The sequence below is a fragment of the Anomaloglossus baeobatrachus genome, chromosome 3 (genome assembly GCF_048569485.1).
Source record: "Anomaloglossus baeobatrachus isolate aAnoBae1 chromosome 3, aAnoBae1.hap1, whole genome shotgun sequence".
Lineage (NCBI taxonomy): Eukaryota > Metazoa > Chordata > Amphibia > Anura > Aromobatidae > Anomaloglossus > Anomaloglossus baeobatrachus.
This window is the reverse complement of record NC_134355.1, coordinates 58,943,053-58,970,628: the sequence shown is the minus strand read 5'-3', so window position 1 is coordinate 58,970,628 and position 27,576 is coordinate 58,943,053. Positions and strand designations below refer to the sequence as shown.

The window sequence follows — 27,576 nt, the reverse complement described above, 5'->3', positions numbered from 1 at the left end:
GGGATCGCTGGAGCGTCGCTAAAGTGTGACGGTACCCTTAGTTGTTAGGCCCAAAGTGAAAAAAAAAAAAAAAGAAATAGTTATCTTTTATGCAGAATGTGACATTTAAATAAAAATAAATAAAAAAAATTGGCAAAAATTAAATAAAGAAAAAAAAATATACAATTTAACACACAAACGGATTTAAACAATAGGATATTTTCTGATAACACATTACCTTTAAGGACAATCGCTGTCAATCAATGGTACATGCAAACAATCAGTAGAGTGCACAATGGACCAGTGAACATATCAGTTACTGAGCCTTAAGCTGGGGTCACACTAAACGACAGCGACGTCGCTGTTATGTCACCATTTTCTGTGACGTAGCAGCGACCTTGTAAGTCGCTGTTATGATCGCTGCTTAGCTGTCAAACACAGCAGCCGAAGCAGTGATCATAACGACACGCGTCGCTGTGCTGCAACATGTGCAGAGAGCAGGGAGCCGCGCACACTGAGCACTGGCTCCCTGCTCTCCTAGCTACAGTACACATTGGGTTAATTACACGATGTGTACAGCAGCTACATGTGCAGAGAGCCGGAGCCGGCAGCACAGGCAGCATGAGAGCAGCGGAGGCTGGTAACGAAGGTAAATATCGGGTAACCACCTTGGTTACCCGATGTTTACCTTGGTTACAGCTTACCGCAGCTGCCAGATGCCGGCTCCTGCTCCCTGCTCGCTTCATTTCGTCGCTCTCTCGCTGTCACACACAGCGATGTGTGCGTCACAGCGGGAGAGCGACGACCAAAAAATGAAGCAGGACATTCAGCAACGAGCGGCGACCTCACAGCAGGGGCCAGCTCGTTGCTGGATGTCACACACAGCGACAGCGACGTCGCTGCAACGTCACAGAAAATGGTGACGTAGCAGCGACGTCGTTGTCGCTGTGTGTGACACCACCTTTAAAATCGCCCATATCATCAGTGCCTCTCCCTGTGTAGACAGGGGCTGAGCTGCAGACAATACAGACCCTCATACAGTTTATACCGTTGATCGCCGTTAGTATAGGGCTGTAAAGTGACCTTAAAACCAGACGTATTCAGAAATCAATTAGAGTCATTGTTTTTTTTCTTTATTTGCAAGAAATGACACCAATGTGAAGCCCTAACCCTGTAAGTGTAAGCTCCCTACCACTCTGTAAAAAGAACAAAAATGGAATAAAACAATAAAATTAAAGTGCAAAATAAAAATAGGAATAAATTTACTGAACGACAGAGAAAACATCCACTAATGTCAGAAATGGAAATATCAGAGAACTCGTCTCCGTCCAGAAATAATAGAGGCATGAAATATTTACATGGATAATACACAAGTAAATCCTCCGTCCGTCCTGCGAGGACACGGCGATTATAATACAGTCCTTACAGCTCCTCACACCGAGGTCTGCTTATAATTCTTTGTGTCCAGAACTTTCTTCCCGCACATGGCACAGATCCCTAGAAGAAAAATAACAATGGTGAAGGAGCGAAGATGTTGCAGTCACTTTACGTTGATTCACATTTATTCAGCGCATTAACCCCTTTGGAGATGCGGCCATTTATTATTTTTTACCTCTGCTTTTTCCAACAGCCACAACTTTGTATTTTTCCATTATTACAGCTTGGGTTTTTTTTTTTTGCGGGATAGGTTGTAGTTTTGAATGATACCATTCATTTTACCGTACTGAAAAGGGTAAAATAAAAGTTCCAAATAAAGTGGAATTGAAAAAAAACAACCCAAAAAAAACAGCAATTGGAGTTGTTGTTGTTGTTTTTTGGATTTTACTTTTGGGATGTTCATTTTGCAGTGAAAATAACCTGGTAAGTTTGTTTTAGGATAACAAATTTCTATATTTCTTTTACAATATATATACATTTTACACACACACACACACACACACACACACACACACACACACACACAATATATCTCGTAATCTAATATATAAATAAAGCTGTGTGTCTGTATGTCCGCTACAGGAATCTGCACCGTCGCATGTACAATCACAAAATTTTGCACAGACACCCCATGTGACTCAGGGAACATCATAGGCTATGTTTTGACAAGAAAATTTAACCCTGCGCTTTACAGTTACTCTCCAAAAAACATGCCTCCATTAAAGTGAATGGAGCTGCGAGCTACAGGCTATTAATAGGAGCGGTGATTGGTTGCTAAAGGAACAAAGGACATTCATAGTATAGGAAGCTTATGTGTGAGATAATAAGATGTCGGAGGAGAGAAGGATAGAGAGAGACAGAGATTGAGAGTCAGACAGAGAGAGAGAAAACCACACGGGGAAAGAGACAGACCGACACAGGGAGGGAGAGAAAGACAGACACAGAGACACAAAGATAGAGAGAGACAGAAACTAATACAAAGAGAGACATAGACACAGACAGACACACAGAGACAGACAAAGAAAGAGACAGAGAATGGGAGAGAGACAGAGAGACAGTTACTATCCCAGGCAAGGCGCGGGTACTACAGCTAGTGGAACTATAAAACTATAGAAATTTGGTATCATAAAACAACCCCAAAAAGAACAAATTGCTGGGTTTTTATATTATATATATATATATATATATATATAACAATCTGCAAAAATGTTTGGCTTCTGTTGGCAATATTCTGAGAGCCATAGTTAGTTTTTCAATCGCTAAAGTTGTATCAGGGCTCGGTTTACTTTTGCTATAAGATATGAAGTCTTTTTATAGTTACCGTTTTGGGGTCCATGCAAGTTTCTGATTTCTTTTTATTCCATTTTTTTGGGGATGTAACGTAACAACAACAAAAAAAAAAGTGAAACGCTATTCTGCCATTTTCATTATTTTTCTAGTTTTGGCATTAATTGAATGGGATATATTTATTTTTATATATATTTAAACAATTAAAAAAGCAGCAATACCAAATACATTCACTCAAGATTTTGCCGTGTGTGGTAGGGTAAAATAGTGTAATTTTAAACGTGTTCTTGGGTGTTAAATAACAGTATATATACAGGGTGTCCATCCATATCCTGTTCACCGCCATTAACTTGAGAACAGCAGCAGCTACAGGCATAGAAATGGCGTCTAGGTATAGTAAAGTAGCCATGCTCTATGCAATGAAACCACCTATAGCGCCACCTGGTGGAAAACAACGAAGTTAGCAAGGTTCCCAGACTGCTTGTAAATCTCTGGGAAAGCTGGGTTTCCACCAATCAAGGAATCAGACCACATTCAGACATGGCAGAATTGCTGCAGATCTGCGGCTCAGATTCCGCCCCATGCGAGAAGGCTTTTCACACCCACAAACACATGCAGCAGAAAAATACAATGTTGTGATACAGCCTGTCACCCAGCTTTCCCAAACTCCTAAATAGTAAATCTAATCTATCTCTAGCTTATTTATCAATGTGCACTGGGCAGATGTGACATTCAGGGTATCAGAAAAGCTGGGTGATAGCTCCTATCAGTGACAACTCAAAACAGAAATGAATAAAGATAAGGGTTGATTCAGATGTAAAATGCCTACAGGGCAGCTCAGCATTCACTGCAAGGCCATCCTTTACTTGAATGGGTGTCATCTAATAGTAAACTTTCCCAGTGGTGGCAACGAATGGCCCGAGCTCCGGGGATTTCAGCTGCTGCACCCTTGGAATTATTGTACTGCAGATCTATGGCTCTCTTTTCCTGTGCTTACCCTTCTTATAGGCACATCCTTGGCAATAGTGTGATCCTGGCTGGTGGACAGAACTTTTGCAGATACGACATATCGCAAAACGATTTTTTCCATATGGGTCAAACCTGAGACAAAGCAAAAAAAAAAACCATAAACATAGGAATATTTCAATAATAATTACCTGTAGGATTAGGAAATAACAGAAATAAACAAAGTATCAGAAAATCAACAGTAATAGCTGTGTGTATTTACATATGGATTGGGGTGTGCGAATGATGTGTTAATCTCGCGTATATACTTCTTCCATAAATACGTTAGCATCTGTGTTGAGTGAGCGTGCTTGCCATTGCTTGACACTTGATCAAGCAACGGGGAGCTCGGGTACTCACGGAGCTCAGCAGAGTATCACGGGTGCTTGGATGTGTTGTCCGTGAAACAACGACAACAAAGCACAAGTTTGCTTCACTGCATGATGTGTGCAGGCATCTCAGGGAGACTGGGACGGCCCCGGGGGCGGCTGACTGGGACGGCCCCGGGGGCGGCTGACTGGGACGGCCCCGGGGGCGGCTGACTGGGACGGCCCCGGGGGCGGCTGACTGGGACGGCCCCGGGGGCGGCTGACTGGGACGGCCCCGGGGGCGGCTGACTGGGACGGCCCCGGGGGCGGCTGACTGGGACGGCCCCGGGGGCGGCTGACTGGGACGGCCCCGGGGGCGGCTGACTGGGACGGCCCCGGGGGCGGCTGACTGGGACGGCCCCGGGGGCGGCTGACTGGGACGGCCCCGGGGGCGGCTGACTGGGACGGCCCCGGGGGCGGCTGACTGGGACGGCCCCGGGGGCGGCTGACTGGGACGGCCCCGGGGGCGGCTGACTGGGACGGCCCCGGGGGCGGCTGACTGGGACGGCCCCGGGGGCGGCTGACTGGGACGGCCCCGGGGGCGGCTGACTGGGACGGCCCCGGGGGCGGCTGACTGGGACGGCCCCGGGGGCGGCTGACTGGGACGGCCCCGGGGGCGGCTGACTGGGACGGCCCCGGGGGCGGCTGACTGGGACGGCCCCGGGGGCGGCTGACTGGGACGGCCCCGGGGGCGGCTGACTGGGACGGCCCCGGGGGCGGCTGACTGGGACGGCCCCGGGGGCGGCTGACTGGGACGGCCCCGGGGGCGGCTGACTGGGACGGCCCCGGGGGCGGCTGACTGGGACGGCCCCGGGGGCGGCTGACTGGGACGGCCCCGGGGGCGGCTGACTGGGACGGCCCCGGGGGCGGCTGACTGGGACGGCCCCGGGGGCGGCTGACTGGGACGGCCCCGGGGGCGGCTGACTGGGACGGCCCCGGGGGCGGCTGACTGGGACGGCCCCGGGGGCGGCTGACTGGGACGGCCCCGGGGGCGGCTGACTGGGACGGCCCCGGGGGCGGCTGACTGGGACGGCCCCGGGGGCGGCTGACTGGGACGGCCCCGGGGGCGGCTGACTGGGACGGCCCCGGGGGCGGCTGACTGGGACGGCCCCGGGGGCGGCTGACTGGGACGGCCCCGGGGGCGGCTGACTGGGACGGCCCCGGGGGCGGCTGACTGGGACGGCCCCGGGGGCGGCTGACTGGGACGGCCCCGGGGGCGGCTGACTGGGACGGCCCCGGGGGCGGCTGACTGGGACGGCCCCGGGGGCGGCTGACTGGGACGGCCCCGGGGGCGGCTGACTGGGACGGCCCCGGGGGCGGCTGACTGGGACGGCCCCGGGGGCGGCTGACTGGGACGGCCCCGGGGGCGGCTGACTGGGACGGCCCCGGGGGCGGCTGACTGGGACGGCCCCGGGGGCGGCTGACTGGGACGGCCCCGGGGGCGGCTGACTGGGACGGCCCCGGGGGCGGCTGACTGGGACGGCCCCGGGGGCGGCTGACTGGGACGGCCCCGGGGGCGGCTGACTGGGACGGCCCCGGGGGCGGCTGACTGGGACGGCCCCGGGGGCGGCTGACTGGGACGGCCCCGGGGGCGGCTGACTGGGACGGCCCCGGGGGCGGCTGACTGGGACGGCCCCGGGGGCGGCTGACTGGGACGGCCCCGGGGGCGGCTGACTGGGACGGCCCCGGGGGCGGCTGACTGGGACGGCCCCGGGGGCGGCTGACTGGGACGGCCCCGGGGGCGGCTGACTGGGACGGCCCCGGGGGCGGCTGACTGGGACGGCCCCGGGGGCGGCTGACTGGGACGGCCCCGGGGGCGGCTGACTGGGACGGCCCCGGGGGCGGCTGACTGGCTGCAGTGATCACATGAAGATAGGAGACTGGCAAGGGACACAGTATGAAGTGTGGAGGAGCAGTGCTGGTACAGGAGATGAGTATTGGGGATTGGGGGTTTTTTATGTCTTACACGGGCAAGCTGCAGTGTATGACATTGAGGAAAATATACATCATCACTTTATTATTATTACTCCATTATCTTTCCAAAGAAGGTGACCGAAATATTAAAGATCTTATCCATCTTACAAAAAAAAATGTTTTCTTAAGGCAGGAAATGTTACAAGATAATACATGCTAATCATTTCTAACCCCAGCGCAGGCCTCTCCGGTGGTCTCTTCAGAGACGGAATCAATGATATCCCACTCTTCACCCCAACTGCTGGGGCATGTGATTGGCTGCAGTGGTCGGGAGTAGCATTGCATCCTTTCCTGGCAGAGAGCACCGAAGAGGCCTGCGCTGGAGCGAATGGGAGCTACAGACGGTAGATATTTTATTATGATATAACAATTCTTGACTTTTGGGGAAATAAAATAAATAAAATTGTCAGATGGCCCCTTTAAATTGTCAGTGACAGATCTGACATTTCTTGTTCCTGCTCGATCGCTAAACAGTCCTAATTTCATGTAAATCAATGGCGGGATTGTCTTTTCTCCAGGCTGCAAATAGCAGTAACCTTTATCAGAAAATTTCCCGGCTGACAAATTACTTTGTGTTTCCATGGTCACATCTCAGCAAGAACTTCCCTGAACACCCCCTGAACACCGCGCCGTACTGCGGTTTTATGTTCAGCACACATATTTCTACTACATTGTAGTTTAGGAATCTGCAGTTGTTGTATAACTACAACTCCCAGCATGCCCTGACATCCTGCGGCATGCTGAAAGTTGTAGTGCTGCAGGTCTCTGATGCGTGGCGGAGAGACCCCAAGAATGAAGCGGTGCCGCTGCAGCGCTCCCGACCGCCGGGTTGGGAACAGTAACCGGCCACATTCACCGGAATGGAGCGGTGCTGCGATTCTGTCCTGACAGCCGGGGATTCGGCGCAGTATTACACCAGTCTAGGAGCAGGAAGGGGGGCGGGGGTAGGTTTTGAATGACAGCACTCATTTCAAACGCTTTTTATTTTAATATTTTTTTATTATTTTTGGGAAATGCAGAGACAAGAAAAACTAATTCTGGCATTTGGAGTTTTCTTTATTTCCTTTTTCGATACTGAAGGGCACTTTACACGCAGCGATATCACTAGCGTGCGTACCCGTCCCCGTCGGTTGTGCGTCACGGGCAAATTGCTGCCCGTGGCGCACAACATCGCTAGGACCCGTCACACATACTTACCTGCCTAGCGACGTCGCTCTGGCCGGCAAACCGCCTCCTTTCTAAAAGGGCGGTGCGAGAGGCGTCACAGCGACGTCACTAAGCGGCCGCCCAATAGAAGCGGAGCGGCGGAGATGAGCGGGACGTAACATCCCGCCCTCCTCCTTCCTTCCTCATTGCGGGCGGCCGAAGGTACGGTGATGTTCCTTGTTCCTGCGGTGTCACACGTAGTGATGTGTGCTGCAACAGGAACGACGAACAACCTGCGTCCTGCAACAGCAACGATAATCGGGAAAGGAACGACGTGTCAACGATCAATGGTTAGGTAAGTAATTTTGTTCGTTAACGGTCGTTCCTGCGTTTCACACGCAACATCGCTAACGAGGCCGGATGTGCGTCACGAATTCCGTGACCCTAACGACATCTCGTTAGCGATGTTGTTGCGTGTAAAGCAGCCTTTATGGTATTGTTTCAATAATTTTATATTTTGACACAAGGATACCAAGTATGGTTTTCGTTTTTTACATTTTTTTTTCCATTTGTCTTTAATGGTGGGGAAAGAAAGGGAGGATGGGATTCTATATTTTTTTAATGCATTTTTTGTCTTTTATTTTTTATTCTCTTAGAACCTTTGATTTTTTAAACTATATACTGCCATTTCATAGCATTGCAGTATATAGGTCTATTGAACTAAGCCTGTAGCTGAGGTTCACTGGAGGACCAAGATGGCAGCATCAGAAGCTTTCAGTAGGCTCTGGCCGCCATCGTAACCAATGGGTTCCTCACAATCGTGCTGCGAGGAGCTGGTGGAAGTCTGTGACCGGACGCACTGGCACTGAGATTGAGTGGCAGTTAAGTGGTTAAACTACAGCTATCAGAGAAAACTCCAGTTGCTGCAGTTCAGGGTGGATAAAAATCAATGTTTTTTTTAAAAAAAAAAAAAAAAAAAAAAAAAAAAAAAAAAAAAAAAAAAAAAAAAAAAATCGGATTTTTTTGATTTAAAATCGGATTTTTTTCAATAAACTGCTTTTTGGAGGAAAATATTTTACCATCCAAAGGTTCTTCCATCATGAGATAAAGCTGAGTTGTTTAACTCAGTAGAATAAAGGCTGTATATGTGTAACATTCACAATGCCATGCTCTTCCAGAGGTTTCTGTAGGATTAGTGGGCAGTTTCTCTCTTATATTATCACAGACGCTGAGTGAACACTTAAAAACAGAACTACACATGGACGGAATTAAATTACAAGCAGTAAACAAACAAATGGGACAAGCACTGACTCCAGCTCATTTTTTGGCAAATATTGTCAATATCCAATATCAGGGTCAAAACTAGAGTTGAGCGCGGTTCGCGGTTCGAGGTTCGAGTGATTTTGGGGCCTGTTCTAGATCGAACTAGAACTCGAGCTTTTTGCAAAAGCTCGATAGTTCTAGAAACGTTCGATAATGGTTCTAGCAGCAAAAAACCAGCTAATTCCTAGCTGGCTTTCCGCTGTAATAGTGTAAGTCACTCTGTGACTCACACTATTATGACATTTCAGTGTATAGTGTGCGTGAACAGCGCATTCAGATCACTGCTGTTTGTATAATGGCGATCGCCATTTTTTTTTTTTTTCCTTGTCTTCCTTCCCTAAGCGCGCGCGTCTTGTGGGGCGGGCCAGCATGTCAGCCAATCCCAGACAAACACACAGCTAAGTGGACTTTTAGCCAGAGAAGCAACAGCATGTGTGATAGGATGTCCATGTCATATGTCCCTGCATTATAAAACCGGACATTTTCCTCCAGCACGCCATTATCTCTTCTGCGTCCTTGGTGTCAGACATCACTGGCGCAGCTCTGTCCTGAGTCCTATCGCTGATACTGCTGTATGCGCTCCATACACAGCGCTGGACAGCATAGGGAAAGCACTATCAGTCCTTTTAAGGGCTCGTACCGGCAGGGTCAGAGCCATAGGTGACAGGTCCTGAAAACAGCGACAGCGTCTGTGTAGCTAAGGTCATGGATTTCGTCGCTGTATTTCCCCATTAGGAGGGAATAGAAAGGCAGGCTTCCATTCCTCTACCCAGAGCCCCACAACCCTGGCACTGTACCCTCCTGTCCTCTGCACACTCCAACTCATTATAACTAAGCCATTATACTAGCAAACACTCAGTGTACCTAGTGGCATCCTAAACGTGGCTATTGGACTTTTGTCTAGTCCCACTAGTGCAAAGACATTTGCAGCACCTCTACCTGCATTGCACACTCCAACTCATAGTTACTAATCCATTATACTAGCAATTTATGCTGCCAGTTTAAGGGCCGTAGTTGCATTGTCAGGGATATTTATTCTTTATTATTCTGCTGTTAATAAAGATAGACCACCGCTGCAATCTACACCACCTCTCAATTTTTACTACCACATTTTCAGTGCACAATCTTGTCGCAATCAACATGAGTGGCAAAATGACAGATGCTGGTGGAAAGGGGAAGAGGCGTGGTGGAAAAGGAAAAAAAGGGTTTGTCCGTGGGGAAGGTGGCAAAGCTCCATTAACATCTGCTGAAGAGAGACCATCTACCAGCAAAAGTAAGATGTCTACTACTTACCGTGGACAATCCGATGTGCTCCCTTTTTTACGGACACGAACAACAGGAACAAAGGTAGATGATGGCCAAAAAAGGAAAATGCTTGAATGGATCTCAAGTGGTCCAACAAATGCCCTCTCAGCCACTTCAAGTACCGCATCCAAAAAACAGCAGTCCTCTGAGTTGTCATCCCAATCAAACTTGCTTTCTCCCAGCTCTGAAGTCTCCATCAGCCCTGCACAGTATGGTGGAACTGAGATGGCTGAGTCTGCAGAGCTGTTCAGTCACACTATAGCCTGGGAATCAGAGGTGTGCTCCCAAGCTACAGTGAGTACAGACCAGGAAATGGTCTGCAGTGATGCCCAGAACCTTTGTGACTCTGATTCAGGCCGTGAGGACCAAGTTTCTGAGCATAATGTTGACCCTTTGTCACAAACTGTAACACCTGTGGTTATAGACAATGAGGAACATACTGATGAAGATGAGACGCAGATACCAGATTGGGATGACAACTTAAATATTCGGTCAGGGCAAGAAGAGGCTCGGTCTGAGGGGGAGGGGAGTGCAAACACAACAATTGATGATGAAGTTCTAGATCCCACCTACTGTCAACCCACAGTCAGGCACTCGAGGAGGTCAACAGAGGTGGTGGAGGAGGATGCAACTGATGACGAAGTTACCTTGCGCCTTCCTGGACAGAGTCGGAGTACTGGTAGCACGTCTACAACTGCATCCTCAGCCACCACTCTGCCTCTGAGCACTAGTCGGGGTGGATCAACAGGTCGCATGCCCTCTAAGCCTTGCCTAGCCTGGTCCTTTTTTGACATAGCAAAAGATCGCCCAAATTATGTGATCTGTAAAATTTGTCATGGTTCTATTAGTAGAGGTCAAAACCTCAGCAGTTTGACAACTTCTTCCATGAATCGTCACATGAATAAATATCATATGTCCCGGTGGGAAGCTCACCTTGCTGCAATGCGGCCTAGCGGAGCGAACCATCCACCGCCTGCCCCTTCCAGTGCATCCGCGCGCTCTTCATCTTCTAGGACTGTGGGGACAGCTGTCACACCTGTTTTTCCACGCACAACTTCCACCACTGTAACCGCAACAGGCACTTTGCTTGGTAGGTCGTCAGTTGGTTTGGAAGGGGAAACAAGTGAGTGTGTACAGCTCTCTCAGACATCGATAGCACCAACGTTGGATGAAGGCAACATCATGTCTCCGCCTGCACTTTCCTCACAAACCTGCATTTTTCCAGGGACACCCTACTCAACACCGTCTACACACAGCAGCCAGATCTCTGTCCCTCAGATGTGGTCAAATAAAAGGCCACTTCCTGAGACCCATGACAAAGCTAAGAGGTTGACTCTATCCCTCTGTAAGCTCTTGGCTACCGAAATGCTGCCTTTCTGCCTGGTGGACACACAGGATTTTAGAGACCTTATGTCTGTCGCTGTGCCCCAGTACCAGATGCCTAGTCGCCACTACTTCTCTAAGAAAGGTGTGCCCGCGCTACACCAGCATGTCGCACACAACATCACCGCTTCCTTGAGAAACTCTGTGTGTGAACGGGTGCATTTCACCACCGATACTTGGACCAGTAAGCATGGACAGGGACGTTACATGTCGCTGACTGGGCACTGGGTAACTATGGTTATAGATGGTGAAGGGTCTGCTGCACAAGTCTTGCCGTCCCCACGACTTGTGTGTCAATCCTCTGTCTGTCCAAGTTCCGCCACTGCTTTTGCCTCAAGCACCTCATCTGGGTCCTCCACCTCCGCCCCAAGCCTGCCTGGTCAGGCCACCAGCGTTCTCACTGCGCAGAAGGAATCACGCATGCCTCATTACTATGCTGGCAGCAGAGAGCAACGGCATCAGGCGGTCTTTAGCTTGACATGTCTTGGGAATAAGAGTCACACAGCTGAGGAGTTGTGGTCAGCTCTGCGGTCCGAGTTTAATAAATGGTTGTCTCCGCTCAACCTGCAGCCTGGTAAGGCCATGTGCGACAATGCTGCAAACCTGGGTGCGGCCCTTCGCCTGGGCAAGGTGACACACGTGCCTTGTATGGCTCACGTGTTGAACCTTGTTGTCCAGCAATTTTTAACACACTATCCCGGCCTAGATGGCCTTCTGAACAGGGCACGAAAACTGTCTGCTCACTTCCGCCGTTCAAGCGCCGCAGCTGAGCGACTTGCATCGCTCCAGAAGTCTTTCGGCCTGCCGGTTCATCGCCTGAAATGCGATGTGGCGACACGCTGGAATTCAACTCTCCACGTTACAGCAACTGTGGCAGCACCGCCGAGCCCTGGTGCAATACGTCATGACGTATAGCCTGGGCCAACGAGATGCAGAGGTGGGGCAGATCACCCTGATGGAGTGGTCTCAGATCAAGGACCTATGCACCCTTCTGCACAGTTTCGACATGGCGACGAATATGTTTAGCGCTGACAATGCCATTATCAGCATGACAATTCCAGTCATTTACATGCTGGAGCACACGCTAAACACTATTCGGAGTCAGGGGGTGGGACAACAGGAAGGGGAGGAACTACAGGAGGATTCATATGCGCAAGGGACAACAACATCACCAAGGTCCAGACGTTCATCATCACCAACGCGGCAGGCATGGGACCATGGGGGACAGGGATCAACAAGGGCGCATGGTAGCAGGCTAAATGTTGAGGAAGGTGCAGGACAACATGAAGAAATGGAGGACGAACTGTCCATGGACATGGAAGACTCAGCGGATGAGGGAGACCTTGGTCAAATTTCTGTTGAAAGAGGTTGGGGGGAGATGTCAGAGGAAGAAAGAACGGTTATCACCTCTATGCCACAAACACAGCGTGGACTTGGTCCGCATGGCTGCGCAAGACAGATGAGCGCCTTCTTGTTGCACTACCTCCAACATGACCCTCGTATTGTCAAAATTAGAAGTGATGATGACTACTGGATTGCCACACTATTAGATCCCCGGTACAAGTCCAAATTTTGTGACATAATTCCAGCCATAGAAAGGGACGCACGTATGCAGGAGTATCAGCAGAAGCTGTTACTCGATCTTAGCTCGGCTTTTCCACCAAACAACCGTGCAGGTGCAGGAAGTGATTCTCCCAGTTGTAACTTGACAAACATGGGACGGTCTCGTCATCTTCAACAGTCTACCCGTACCAGTAGGACCGTATCTGGTGCTGGTAACAGCAATTTTATGGAATCTTTTCATAATTTTTTTAGACCCTCCTTTGCAAGGCCACCAGAGACAACAAGTCTGACACATAGTCAACGGCTGGAGAGGATGATACAGGAGTATCTCCAAATGAACATCGATGCCATGACTTTGCAAATGGAGCCTTGCTCATTTTGGGCTTCAAATCTAGAAAAATGGCCAGAGCTCTCCACTTACGCCTTGGAGATTTTGTCGTGTCCAGCTGCCAGCGTTGTCTCTGAACGTGTCTTCAGTGCTGCTGGGTGTGTGCTGACAGATAAGCGCACGCGTCTGTCCAGTGACAATGTGGACAGACTGACGTTCATCAAAATGAACAAGTCATGGATCCAGAAGGAATTTACTACCCCTGTGTCATCCTGGGGAGAGTAAATGCTTGTGGATTTGGAATGTGCTTGATGCAAATCAAAACATCCTGTTTGCAACTAGGGCACAAGTGCTGCCACTGAAAGGGGTGGGTGTGTGTGGGGCCCAATTTTTGGAAAAAAGGGAGACTCCGCTTGGAGTAACCCTTGCTTGCTGTGTTTTTTAAAAGGAGCCAAGATGAACAGAGCTGGGATCAGGAAAGACTTTGCTACCTACCCCGGTGTCATCCTGGGGACGGTTAAGTATGGCGTATTTTTGAATGTGCTTGATGCAAATCTAGCTGTGAAGTGTAAAACTGGGGCACAAGTGCTGCCACTGAAGGGGTGGGTGTGTGTGGGGCCCAATTTTTGGAAAAAAGGGAGACTCCGCTTGGAGTAACCCTTGCTTGCTGTGTTTTTTAAAAGGAGCCAAGATGAACAGAGCTGGGATCAGGAAAGACTTTGCTACCTACCCCGGTGTCATCCTGGGGACGGTTAAGTATGGCGTATTTTTGAATGTGCTTGATGCAAATCTAGCTGTGAAGTGTAAAACTGGGGCACAAGTGCTGCCACTGAAGGGGTGGGTGTGTGGGGCCCAATTTTTGGAAAAAAGGGAGACTCCGCTTGGAGTAACCCTTGCTTGCTGTGTTTTTAAAAATGATCCTAGATGAACAGATCTGGGATCAGGAAAGACTTTGCTACCTAACCCGGGGTCATCCTAGAAACGGTTAAGTATGGCGTATTTTTGAATGTGCTTGATGCAAATCTACCTGTGAAGTGTACAACTGGGGCACAAGTGCTGCCACTGAAGGGGTGAGTGTCTGTGTGGCCCAATTTTTGGAAAAAAGGGAGACTCCGCTTGGAGTCACCTTGCGGTGTTTTACATGATTTTAGAAGGGCGTGCCATGCCTATATCTGTGTCTCCTCCTCTTTTTCCTTGTCCAGCTCTTTTGTTTTCGCATGAGTACATGTCCTTGTCACTTTCCCATGTGTTTGTGTTGTGAGTTGTTTGTCACCTTTTGGACACCTTTGAGGGTGTTTTCATGTGTTTGTGATTGCCTGCCATTGTTTCCTATGCGGTTCGAGTTCGGTTCGTCGAACGTTCGACGAACCGAACTCGAACGGGGCCTCCGTTCGGCGAACAGACCTCGAGCCGAACCGGGACCGGTTCGCTCATCTCTAGTCAAAACCTAAGTGCTGAGGAAAAGGAGTTAGCTATGACATGGGTATCCAGCAATCATCCATCTTTAATGCCAACTATAATAAACTTCAGAGCTAAGGGGGAACCATTCAAGAAATATATGTTTGCTGAAGATATTTTAAGGAAGGTCACACCAGTAAACTGGTGGAAGTCACTTAAGCGCTTGGATTTAGAGACTGTTCAAGTAATGATTTCACTTTTAACAGCAGTAGCTTCTTCTGCAGGCGTTGAAAGAATATTCTCTTCCTTTGGACTCATTCATTCTAAATTGAGAAATCGGTTGGGACCCAATAAAGCAGGAAAGCTTGTTTTTCTTTTCCAGATTATGAATAGGAACAAAGAAGAAGATGATGATGATGATGAAGATGACGACAAATGAGCTACAGAGGACAGCAGGGACAGTAGTATTTAAGTTTTTTATGTGTCGGCTGGGCTGACAGTCTAAGTTTCTTAAAATATATATATATTTTGTTTAGCCAAATTAGTTAACAAACATGGATGTTTGTTTAAGCAAATAACTTATGCTGTAATGTTGTTATTGTTTCAGTTGAATAAATCTATTTAAATTGTTATTAAGGTCAGGATTATTTTTCTCCTTCCGAAGTACAACAGAACAGTGGTGTCCAAATATGAATGATTAACCCATTAAACTGGGGAGAAAAAAGTAATATAAAAAGTGATTCTAAAAATCTTCATCTACTTGCATGTTAAAGTAGCAAGAACTAGTTTAGGTAGAAACTTTGATTTAAATCACTGATTTAAATCAAGCCTTATTGACTAGGGATTTAAATCGTGATTATTATCAGTTAGATTTAAATCAAATCCACCCTGCTGCAGTTACACATATGCAAGTAATTTGCCTGGTATGAAGCAGGCTCGGCTCCTGAGACCGCTTCATACATTCACGTCATAAGTCATTAAGGCGTTAACAGGGTTATCCAATGCTATCCAGAGCCGCTCACTGTGCCGATGACACCACAACCTCACACTTGGTCACGTATTTGGGGTCATAACGTCATTGGTACTGCTCACCTGTGATGCAGAAGTGAGCGGCTTTGGATAGCACCGGGTAATGCCTTTTAGTGTCTTTTAATGACGACTTTGCTTCTAAATTCTGGCCAAAAATCCTGGCCTATGAAACACAGGGAATCCAGCAGTAGGCTCTTGCACTAGCCTGCAGACTGTGAGCCCTCACAGGCAGGGTTCTCCCTCCTCCTGTAGACTGTGAGCCCTCGCGGGCAGGGTCCTCTCTCCTTCTGTAGACTGTGAGCCCTCGCGGGCAGGGTCCTCTCTCCACCTGTAGACTGTGAGCCCTCGCGGGCAGGGTCCTCTCTCCTCCTGTAGACTGTGAGCCCTCGCGGGCAGGGTCCTCTCTCCTCCTGTAGACTGTGAGCCCTCGCGGGCAGGGTCCTCTCTCCTCCTGTAGACTGTGAGCCCTCGCGGGCAGGGTCCTCTCTCCTCCTGTAGACTGTGAGCCCTCGCGGGCAGGGTCCTCTCTCCTCCTGTAGACTGTGAGCCCTCGCGGGCAGGGTCCTCTCTCCTCCTGTAGACTGTGAGCCCTCGCGGGCAGGGTCCTCTCTCCTCCTGTAGACTGTGAGCCCTCGCGGGCAGGGTCCTCTCTCCTCCTGTAGACTGTGAGCCCTCGCGGGCAGGGTCCTCTCTCCTCCTGTAGACTGTGAGCCCTCGCGGGCAGGGTCCTCTCTCCTCCTGTAGACTGTGAGCCCTCGCGGGCAGGGTCCTCTCTCCTCCTGTAGACTGTGAGCCCTCGCAAGCAGGGTCCTCTCTCCTCCTGTAGACTGTGAGCCCTCGCAAGCAGGGTCCTCTCTCCTCCTGTAGACTGTGAGCCCTCGCGGGCAGGGTCCTCCCTCCTCCTGTAGACTGTGAGCCCTCGCGGGTAGGGTCCTCCCTCCTCCTGTACTAGTCTGTACCTTGTATTGTTTATGATTATTGTACTTGTCTCTATTATGTGTACCCCTTTTCACATGTAAAGCTCCATGGAATAAATAGCGCTATAATAAATAATAATAATAAGTACGGTCATGCCTCCGCAATGACAAACACTGAGGTGCTCTATCCAGTATAAACCCTAAATTTAAAGATATCCGCCATCAGGTATAACATATTAACCCTCTAAGGACCTGAGCATTTTTCATTTTTGCACTTCTGTTTTTTTACTCCCCGTTTTCCAAGAGCCATAACTTTTTCATTTTTCCATTGACATAGCCATATGAGGACTTGTTATTCGCGGGATGAATTGTAGTTCTGACCATTCATTTTAATATAAAACTGTACTGGGAAGCAGGAAGAACTCCAAGCAGGGTAAACTGGTAAAACAAAAACCATTTCCACCATTACTTTTTGAGTCTTGTCTTTATGGTGTTTATTATATGTTAAAAATGGCAACTGATAGAATGATTCCTCAGGTCAGTACAATTGTACGGATACCAAAATATTAAAGATTTATATTATAATAAATTATAAATAAAAAATTTTATGGTTAAAAAAATATAAATAAAAAAATACAATTTTGTCTGACGCCATATTTTGAGACCCTCCACTTTATTATTTCTCTGTGAAGCTGTGGGGGCTTGTTTTATTACTGCTGAGCTCCTCTTCATATTGATACCATTTTGGGGTTAGCTGTTTATTCTAATTTTTAGGGAAGACTGGTGACACAAAAATGACAATTTTGATGTTATGATTTTTTTTGCCATTTAACATACAGTTTAATTTTACACTTTGATTGACTTTTGTGGACCAACGATAGCAATGTTTTTTTTTCTTCCTTTCTTTATAATTTCCTTATTCTAATATTGCAGTATATTGTGTAATTCTAGTTCTTCTATGAAGACCGGCCTCTGGCTGAGCTTCATAGGAGGACTAAGATGGGGAAGCCAAGAAGCCTTTAGCCCAACCCCCGACTACTTTGGTAACTCATCAGCTCACTGTGATCGAGCTACGAGTGGGGTCACAGTGAGCCGGAATTTTTATAAACCGGCAAACATGACAATTTAAAGGGAACCGGTCACCAGACTTGGCGACCTAAATGCCGGCTAGTGTGGATGGCGTAGGATGCGTCATGCACACAGGCTTCAGATGAAGGAGGACAAAGATGGCCGAAAGAGGAGGCACCAGTACCGGAGAACGGAGACACCCATCCGACCAGTCTGCACCGCACCGACCCTTAGGTGAGTATTATAAAGTGATTTTTACGTTCTACACAGCGGCCTGGGCTCTTATATACAGTATGGAACGCTGTATATAAGAGCCCACTGGTGGTGGCTGCAGCTTATAGTCACCAAATCTGGTGACAAGTTCCCTTTAAAGGCTGCTGTCAGTGATTGACGGCAACATTTCAAATGATTAACAAAAGCGATTGGAGCGGCTATGTAACACAGCCGGCATCTGCCACAGCGACATGTAAAGACAATGTACATTATAGGTCATTAAGGGACAAATTTATCACCACCATTAATTTAAGATGATTGTGGTCCGACTTTTCCCTAAATAACTGTATTGCAAGGTGGGCGAACGGTGTAGGTGCTGTGTGTGTGATAACTGTATGTACACCTCCAGCTCTAGATCAGGAGTCAGTATCTGAGGGGTTAATACAATAATGCCTACAAAGCAATTGTGCATGTAAAGTGCAGTATCACAGAGGAATATAGTACAGGGCACAGTGAGAACACATTGTACAGCACTCACCTCGTCTTTTTTGACGTTAGAGCTTTGTTTTCATTTAGCTTTCGGCCTCCGCTTTCTGAAAGGTAAAAGGTAAATTATAATGTTCATACGTCCTTAAAAAAAAATAAAAATACTAATGCAAAGAAATCACAAAACGTCCTATGTACATTATGTAACTGAAGCCTAAAAAGCTCTTATTATGGAGCATTGCACCAAAGGTGTGACCGGAGGAGAGGATATTCTGCACACATTATTTTATTGTTTTTTTGTTGTGGGTTTTTTTCAGCCTCCAAACTAACTTTCCACCAGAAGATCGTACCCGGGGCAGATATTAAAACTGCAGGTCGTGTGTCCAGGCTGCCCTCCATTTACACGGATATTCATATTAGGCAACCATATAGACGATACACAACACACACACACACACACACACACACACACACACACACACACACACACAATACAAACATTCACACAAGCATATATAAGGTATGCAGGACACATTTTCAGTTCATTTATATATACTTTTAACAGTTAGAACTGATTTTTATGTAAGCTTCAATATATGAGGCTTTATTTTAGTGGGACAAATGCTATTTTGCCAACCACATCTGTAAGAGTTATGTTTGTGTTAACTTTTCTGTGGGTTTAATGGAAAGAGGAGAGGAAAGGAAAAAGTGGGGAAAGAGGGAGAAAGGGGGGTGAAGGGGGGGAGGAAAGGAAAAAAGGAAAAAAAGGAAAAAGGAAAAGGAAAAATTAAAAAAGGAAAAAAAGGAAAAAGAAAAAGGAAAAAAGAAAAAGGAAAAAAGAAAAAGGAAAAAAGAAAAAGGAAAAAAGAAAAAGGAAAAAAGAAAAAGGAAAAAAGAAAAAGGAAAAAAGAAAAAGGAAAAAAGAAAAAGGAAAAAAGAAAAAGGAAAAAAGAAAAAGGAAAAGGAAAAAAGAAAAAGGAAAAAAGAAAGAGGAAAAAAGAAAAAGGAAAAAAGAAAAAGGAAAAAAGAAAAAGGAAAAGGAAAAAAGAAAAAGGAAAAAAGAAAAAGGAAAAAAGAAAAAGGAAAAAAGAAAAAGGAAAAAAGAAAAAAAAAAAATCACACTGTTATTTACGCCATTTACTGATGAACAAATATCAGTTTTAATTACTGGCTTGTAAAATTTATTTTTTTCAAAAGTGCATAAAAAAGCCGACTATAGTAATGTTTTTTTATTATACGTAAGTAATTTTTCTGAAAAAAAACTTCTATTTTAATTTTACCCTTAATACTTAACTTTAAATTTAATTTTATTTTACCCTTAATATACAGGAATAGAGCGATGTACTGGTATATAGTTATATATGTTTTTATGTTCCAGCACAATATGTCTATAAAGAAGAAAAATGCCTATATACAGTTAATCCTCCTATACCCAGCAGTGCAGCCTGTGGCTTCATTAATAGGGATGATCGAATACTTCAATTATTCGGCTTTGCAAATATTTTTCCGAATACCTCGCCTCTATTCGACTATTCGCGAATATCTGATGCGCAATGTAAGTCTATGGGAAACCCGAATAACAACTATTCTGAACTATTCGGGCTTCCCATAGACTTAAGCGGGCTTTACACGCTGCGACATCGCTAATGCGGAGTCGTTGGGGTCACGGAATTCGTGACGCACATCCGGCCGCATTAGCGATGCCGTTGCGTGTGACACCGATAAGCGATTTTGCATCGTTGCAAAAACGTGCAAAATCGCTAATCGGCGACATGGGGGTCCATTCTCAAATCTCGTTACTGCAGCAGTAACGAGGTTGTTCCTCGTTCCTGCGGCAGCACACATCGCTGCGTGTGAAGCCGCAGGAACGAGGAAGCTCCCCTTACCTGCCTCCCGGCCGTTATGCGGAAGGAAGGAGGTGGGCGGGATGTTACGTCCCGCTCAGCTCCGCCCCTCCGCTGCTATTGGGCGGCGGTTCAGTGACGACGCTGTGACGACGCACGGACCGCCCCCTTAGAAAGGAGGCGGTTCGCCCGTCAAAGCGACGTCGCCGGATAGGTATGTATGTGTGACGGCTGTTGTGCGACACGGGCAGCGATTTGCCCGTGTCGCGCAACAGATGGGGGCGGGTACCCACACTAGCGATATCGGGACCGATATCGCAGTATGTAAAGTAGCCTTTAGGGTACCGTCACACTTTAGCGACGCAGCAGCAATCCCACCAGCGATCTGACCTGGTCAGGATTGCTGCTGCATCGCTACATGGTTGCTGGTGAGCTGTCAAACAGGCAGATCTCACCAGCGACCAGCCCCCAGCCAGCAGCGACGTGCAAGCAACGCTGCGCTTGCACGGAGCCGGCGTCTGGAAGCTGCGGACACTGGTAACTAAGGTAAACATCGGGTATGGTTACCTGATGTTTACCTTAGTTACCAGCGCACACCGCTTAGCGTGTGCAGGGAGCAGGAGCCGGCACTGGCAGCGTGAGAGCTGTGGAGGCTGGTAACGAAGGTAAATATCGGGTAACCACCTTGGTTACCCGATGTTTACCTTGGTTACAGCTTACCGCAGGCTGTCAGACGCCGGCTCCCGCTGCCTGCACACTCAGGATTGTTGCTCTCTCGCTGTCACACACAGCGATGTGTGCTTATCAGCGGGAGAGCAACAATAAAAAAAAACGAACCAGGGCTGTGAGTAACGAGCAGCGATCTCACAGCAGGGGCCAGATCACTGCTCAGTGTCTCACACAGCGAGATCGCTAATGAGGTCACAAAAAACGTGACTCAGCAGCGATCTCAGTAGCGATCTCGCTGTGTGTGAAGCACCCCTTACATTGCACATCGAATAGTGGCGAGATATTTCAAAAATATTCGCGAAGCCGAATAATCGAAGTATTCAATCATCCCTATTCATTAACAATGGAGTCAGGACAGTTCTGAGTGAATACATGTGACCAGATCCCATCGCCCTGCTCTGCAATCTGTCTTTTGGGTTTTACCTTTTTTCTCCTACAGGAAAGCATATTTTATGCTACCTCTGCTTTCACAATGAGAGGAAATTGTGTTCCAGTATGACTGTCAGCATGCCATGTTTTAGTACTATTATGTATCTACATTTCTGATGTCCTCGTACCATTAAATCTATCTTCTCTTCCTCCCCTCGCATACACCAGGATGCTCCCATAGCACAGAGGCAGTGACTGACAGCATGTGCTACTTATAAAGATAAATTAATTTTACAAAAATAGGGGAACAGCTCCGACACCCTGAGATCCCTGCTTGAGAGAGACAATGGGCATAAAAGTATGAAGTGTGGAAGGACGGCGTCTGAGATGTCCTTCACTCCCACACTGTGTAGTTTAGTTTTGACGCGTATTTTCAGAAATCTGCAGCAAAATCTGCATGTGCTTTGTGAAGCCAGCAAAGTCTATGAGAATTCAGAAGTGCTGTGCCCACGTTGCTTATTTTTCAGTTGCGTATTTAGAGCGGATTTGGTGCAGAAAAAAAATCTGCACCAAATATTCAAGGGAAATATTCTCAATGTGGGCACAACACTTCTGAATTCTCATAGACTTTGCTGGCTTCTCAACGGACATGCAGATTTTGATGCAGATTTGTGCAAATCCACGTCAAAATCTGCAGCGTGGGCACTGGGCCTTCTACATCAGCACACTTCACTCTGGTTGATAATACACAAAAAATGTCTAAAAGTAACAAAAACACATTGTGGAAAGGAATGTGAAATTTGTCTCACCGGTGGTATTCCTGGCCCCCGCCTTCCATGTGTCTGGGGTGATAACTGTGCCCAGCTTCTTCTCACCTGTAAAAAGCCCCCAGATCAGTGATAATCATTGTGATAGACAAAGAACATTACATAACAATCCATGTTCTCAGGATTTCTTAAAATAACTGACGTGCCCCAAACAGGAGAAAGAACAGCCAGTAATATCAGTACTGTGGTCTCCCACACACCAATACCATGTTCACGCAACATATGGGCACCAATTTGGGCATTGTGTCATAAACCGCTTTAACCTTTCTGTACAATGCAGAGCTGCGCAAAATTTTTGCACCTTTTTGCATTTTCACGCACTTTGACACAATGTGAGATGCCTGGGCGGTACAGGGGTGTGATGGCACAACACGTGTGATCCATGAGTGGTGGCGCGCCTTATGCTAGAAACCTTACTCCGGTCCATGACTATTTGCAGCGACGCACAAACTACTTCTCTGACCCTCACGATTTGGGCACCTCTTTATGATTCAGGTGCCTCCGGATCCAGCAGCCCCCTCTTATTAAGGCTACTTTCACACATCAGTTTTCTGCATTCAGGCACAATCCTTTTTTTTTCCTGATCCAATGGATCCGGCAAAAAATGTAAAGACCGTATCCACTAGATCCGTTTTTTAACGGATCTGTTATGCCAGATGCGTAAAAAAACGGATCCGTTTTGCATCCGTTTTTTGGTTTTTTTTGCTGGATCCGTTTTTTCAAAACATTGGAGCATGCTCAGTTTACAAAAACGGATCCGGCAGCCGCATCCCTTTTTTGCTGCATTACGCCGGATCCGGCGTCCATTGTAAAACACGCCATATCGTGCCGGATCCGGTGCGATGCGGTTTTTTTTGCAGGACAAAAAAAAACGTTACAAGATACATTGCCTCCGGCCGCCGCTTTAATTAATTTTGCCGCATCTGTAAAAAAACGGATGCAATGCAAAGCCATCAGGCACAATCCGGTAACAATGCAAATCTATGGGGATAAAACTGATGCGGTACTGGATCCGTTTTTTTCTGGATTGTGCCTGATGGAAAAAACCTGATGTGTGGAAGTAGCCTAAGATTTGCAAGAACACCAACGGTCTTCATGAATCGGGCACGTCATGTCCAAAATATGTCATACAGGACGGCAGCTTTTCAGTCCCACTGATACCAGATTATAGAAATTTTTCTATATTTACTTTCATATTTAATTATATAAATTCATGTCCTCATTAGTTATTTTTTTTCCTAATTATCCCCCTAATGACCAGGCGTGAAAATCCATTAATAACCAGTTTTATTTATTTCCATTTCTGCTTTTTAGTGGTCAGAACTTTTTCCTATTTTCGCCAACACAAAGTATGAGACGCTTTTATATAGAACAAGCTATACTATTTTTGTGGAAGTGTTTGGGTGTCATTTATATAAAAATATTTGCAATGCAAATCTATAGAAAAGCTATTTTTTCGGGGTTCATATCTTTTTACTGCTCCCTTTACTGCCTTTTTTTTTTACATAATGTGTCCCTCTAAGAACTCATAAAGGGTTATTGGGGAACGTAATTTTTTTAAATTTATCGCTCCATTTTTTCTATTTTAATTGAGGCACCCATAGGAGCCCAAGTTACAGGAAGAAAATGCTCTCTATAGGCACAAATCACTGGCAGGGGAGATTTGGTCCAGTAAAACCCAACAACTCTGCTATGCCGACACCCCGCGATCACCGCCAATGCTTCGATCCAGTATACAGCACTCATTGAGCTCTACGTAACTGGAAAAAGAGAAGAAGTGGTAAAAAAAAAACCCTTGTCTTTTCGTTGAGGTCACCGGCTGGGTCTGACATTAGACTAACCCCGTAAAATAAATCTTATCTTTGACTAACATCTAGTGAGCCGCGTATTTATAGAAATTCGTTATAAGGTTAAATCAGTAGCAAAACAAAGCTTCATTAAAGCGCCACTATGCAATTTTTTTTTATTTCCCCGCTGGAGTGGTGATTTACATGCAAGTCCCCCGCCCTCTGTCTTATACTCTCCTCCGGTATCTTCATCCGTTTCCATCGCCACCACTCCGGTCGGTCTCCTGTGATTTGTGACCTGCCAGCTGCTCCAGTGTTTCATACAGCGGCCGGAGGTCACAACTCAATAAAAGTCTATGGGAGCCTCATTCTGGCTCTCATAGACTTGCATCAAGAGCTTGTAACATAACTCTTCTGACTTTCTGGAAGTCAGAAGTTACAGTCACAAGTTGACGCTGTGGGACCGGAACAGCACTGAAAAAAAGTTTAAGATGCTGGAGGATGAGTATATGACAGGAAACAGGGGCCTTAGGTTTAATGCAGCACTCCGGTGGTGAAAAGGAAAAAACGCTGGAGTGGAGCTTTGAGGAGCACCTTTCACCTATTCTGACACATCTGTAAGGCCTAAGCCACACTGTGAGAAAATCAAGTGGAGTGCGATAAAACAATAAAATAAATAAAACATCGCATTCCACTCGGACCAATATTAGCCTGTGTGTCAGCACACATGAGCGATTATTTTCTCAGCCCTAATCGGACCAAGAAAACAATCGCAGCATGCCAAGGGTGCAATGCGATCCAGGTTTCTCTCGCACCCATTCAAGTCTATGGGGCGAGAGAAAAATCACACTGCACTCGCATTACACCGGTGTACCACGTGTGCAGAGCGAGAATCGCAATAGCCAGCTACAGAGGAGAAAGGGAGATAAATCCCTCCCTTCCCTCCGTGCCGGCCCGCCCCTCTGCAGCGCTGACCCGCCCCTCTGCAGCGCTGACCAGCCCCCCACAGCTGAGGTCCGCTCGTACAGTCGGACCGCAGTCGCAGGGATACTAGCATGACACTCAGCTCCTGCTGTGCTGCCAGCGCGAGCCGAGTGTCATGCGAGCATTGAACTAGTGCCTCGTGTGGCCCCGGCCTAATAAAGAGAACGATCCAGCTGATACATGGGCCAACACTGTGGGCGCCATGTATCAGGGCACCGATGGTATGATTCTACATTGTTATGTTTGAAATACTGTGGGGTTTCAGAGAAAAACATACATTTAATGGCTGCCATGGACCAAGCCACATGGGTGACTAGTCGGGCAGGCGGGCCCCCAGCAGCTTCTCCCTGCCCCCTAACAGTGACTGACAGGTCTTTTTCTATGTGAGCGTATAGGGTGAAACCTGTCAGTGGGTGGTGGGGAGAATCCACCTGTCCGACTAGTCACCCACGTGGCTCGGTCCACGACAGCTATTAAAAGTATGTTTCTCTCTAGAACGCCTGTCTGGTATTAAAAAATTATTTAAAAAATATTTAAAACATTTTTAAATACTTTTTTCTCTCTACTGACTAACACGGTACAAAGATATATTTTACCTGTATCAAAATGTCTGGGATTATACAGCCAGTGAGGCCCACAGTTTGGACTGATGGTATCTGCGGGCAGGTTCCATTTAAGTCCCAGATACATTACACTAAGATGATCTACACCCGCCGATATTGCCCGATTCTGCTGACAGTCGTGAAAGAACATGCCGGTGACACATGGATGCAGAATGTCAAATTTCAGACTATGTGTTCTCCGACAGCAGCCTTCACAGAGAACTTAGGAGCGCTCTACAAAACATCCTCTGGGATGTTTGGGAGAGAACTTCAAGAAGCAGTTCACCCATATTTATTATTTGCTAGATCGATATTATGTTGAGAAACAATGTTTTTCTCAAACACCTTATGATGGCAATAGTGCCTGTGAGTGGCACTATTGCGGACCGCGGTTCCCCATCAATCAAGTCACCTTCCTGATCACGTGACATCACCACGGCCGGCCCCAGTCTTCCTGAGTCACTGGGCTGTGTTTCACTGCTCGTCACAGCTCAGCGTGTCTCCTGCTTGCGGGCTCTGCTGTGAGGGAGGAGGGAGCTGAAGGTCTGTCACGCTGGGCTGTGCTGAGCAGTGAAACACCACCCACAGCCAATCACTCACGGAGACTGGGGCCGGCTGCGGTGATGTAAGGTCAACAGGAAGTTAACGTGACATTGTGAAGGTAGCCTGGGCTATAGGTTGTTATTTCAAATGTAATAAAATTATCTGTGTATGTAAATAATCAAAATATAGATGTAGTTGCATAATTATTTGTGTGTCTATATAACAATCGCACAGACGCCATAATATGATTCTAAGCTGTATAGTCAAGAAAGGGTTACCAAGGATGAGTGAACAGATGTACAAACAATGAACAAAAGTTATTTATGCTTATTAGTGGTTTCACACAAAGGAGGAATGAGTCATCTGTCGGATGAAATGTGTGTACCTACACTCCCCAACCCTCCCGATGCGGCTTCGATGTATGAGAAAAGACAGATTTTGATACTTTTGTACATGTCTGAAGGTTGAAATGTAATACTAAAATCTGAGCAATAGAATACAGGAGTTCAGACGCAAGCCTGAGCTCAATCAGAGACCATGTCCTGCGTTCATTATTGAGTCTCATAATATCTGTGCAGATACCTAATTTGGCCCCGTGCCTCTGGTGTCCTGAACAAAGACTCCATTAGCAGTCTTACCCAAATTTCTCCCTTGACAACATCCCCGAATCTCAGAGGTCACGGAGCCCGGGGATCAGGCGATGGGGAACAGCGGTCTGCAATAGCGCCACTCACAGGCACTATTGCCAACAGAAGGTATATGAGAGAAACATTGTTTCTCAACATAATATCGATCTGGCAAATAATATGGGTGAACCACTTCTTTCAGGACAATGACCGGGCAGATCACTCCATTGCCAACAGTCACCTGAGGGGGTGCTGGGACGGTCACTCCCCACAATAGAACAATTCTGGAGCCCCCTTTATGAGAACACTGCAGTCTCATCACAATATCTGTAATGACGTGGGTCACGTGCCCTCTGCACTGACCCCCACAACTGGAGCACACGTCAGTGTATAAACAGTTTCCCGGAGGAATAACAGAGGATCAGAGCACTGTGGAGTTCTTAGAGGACTGTTAGACGTTTTTACTACAATAAACCGTCAGGAGGGGGGGCCAGGTTATCATTAACCCCTGACATCCCAGGCTCGCTTATTTTAGTTTGAGAATTAGACTGATAAAACAAATCTCATAATCTTATTTTCTTAAATAAAATGAAAAAAAAAAATAATATTTGCCGTAAATCCGTCAGCAGCGCTCCGTATGCTCTGACATACATTAACTGCGCAATTGTTACCATCAAATGTGCCAAAAAGTGTGCCATAAAGGAAATAACACCCAGACAGTCAGAGTTGTCATAGGAACTCGATCATGTCGGCGCTGGATAGAGTTATAGCTCCTAAGAATATGGCACACACTGCAGCTGCTGCAATAACACAGCTCTATACATGCTCTGACTCGGAGGGCATGCTGGGAGTTGTTGTCCCCCCCAGGCTAAATCATAGCAGGTCCCTACAGCCCCCAGTGACGTCCGCCTGCCCGTGCAGTCAGGTGACACTCACATTTGTCGCACACCATCTTTCCTCGACTTCCTCTCTGCTCCCGGCAGCGGAGAACTGTAAACAACAGGGCACTTCCGGTGTCGTCACTTCCGTTGCATCACGTGCTCCCACATTCCCGCT

The 27,576-nt window shown here is 47.3% G+C and overlaps 1 protein-coding gene across 1 annotated transcript; it reads right to left on the bottom strand.

Annotated features, from left to right (window-relative positions):
- Positions 1 to 1,090: 1,090 nt before the first annotated feature.
- CRIPT (CXXC repeat containing interactor of PDZ3 domain) lies at positions 1,091 to 27,542 on the bottom strand. Its single transcript, XM_075338031.1, has 5 exons — positions 27,457 to 27,542; positions 21,961 to 22,026; positions 18,262 to 18,316; positions 3,701 to 3,804; positions 1,091 to 1,476 (listed from the first exon to the last, which is right to left on the bottom strand). The coding sequence occupies exons 1-5, from the start codon at positions 27,470 to 27,472 to the stop codon at positions 1,412 to 1,414; spliced, it is 306 nt and encodes a 101-aa protein (XP_075194146.1). The 5' UTR covers positions 27,473 to 27,542; the 3' UTR covers positions 1,091 to 1,411.
- Between the last annotated feature and the right edge of the window lie 34 nt (positions 27,543 to 27,576).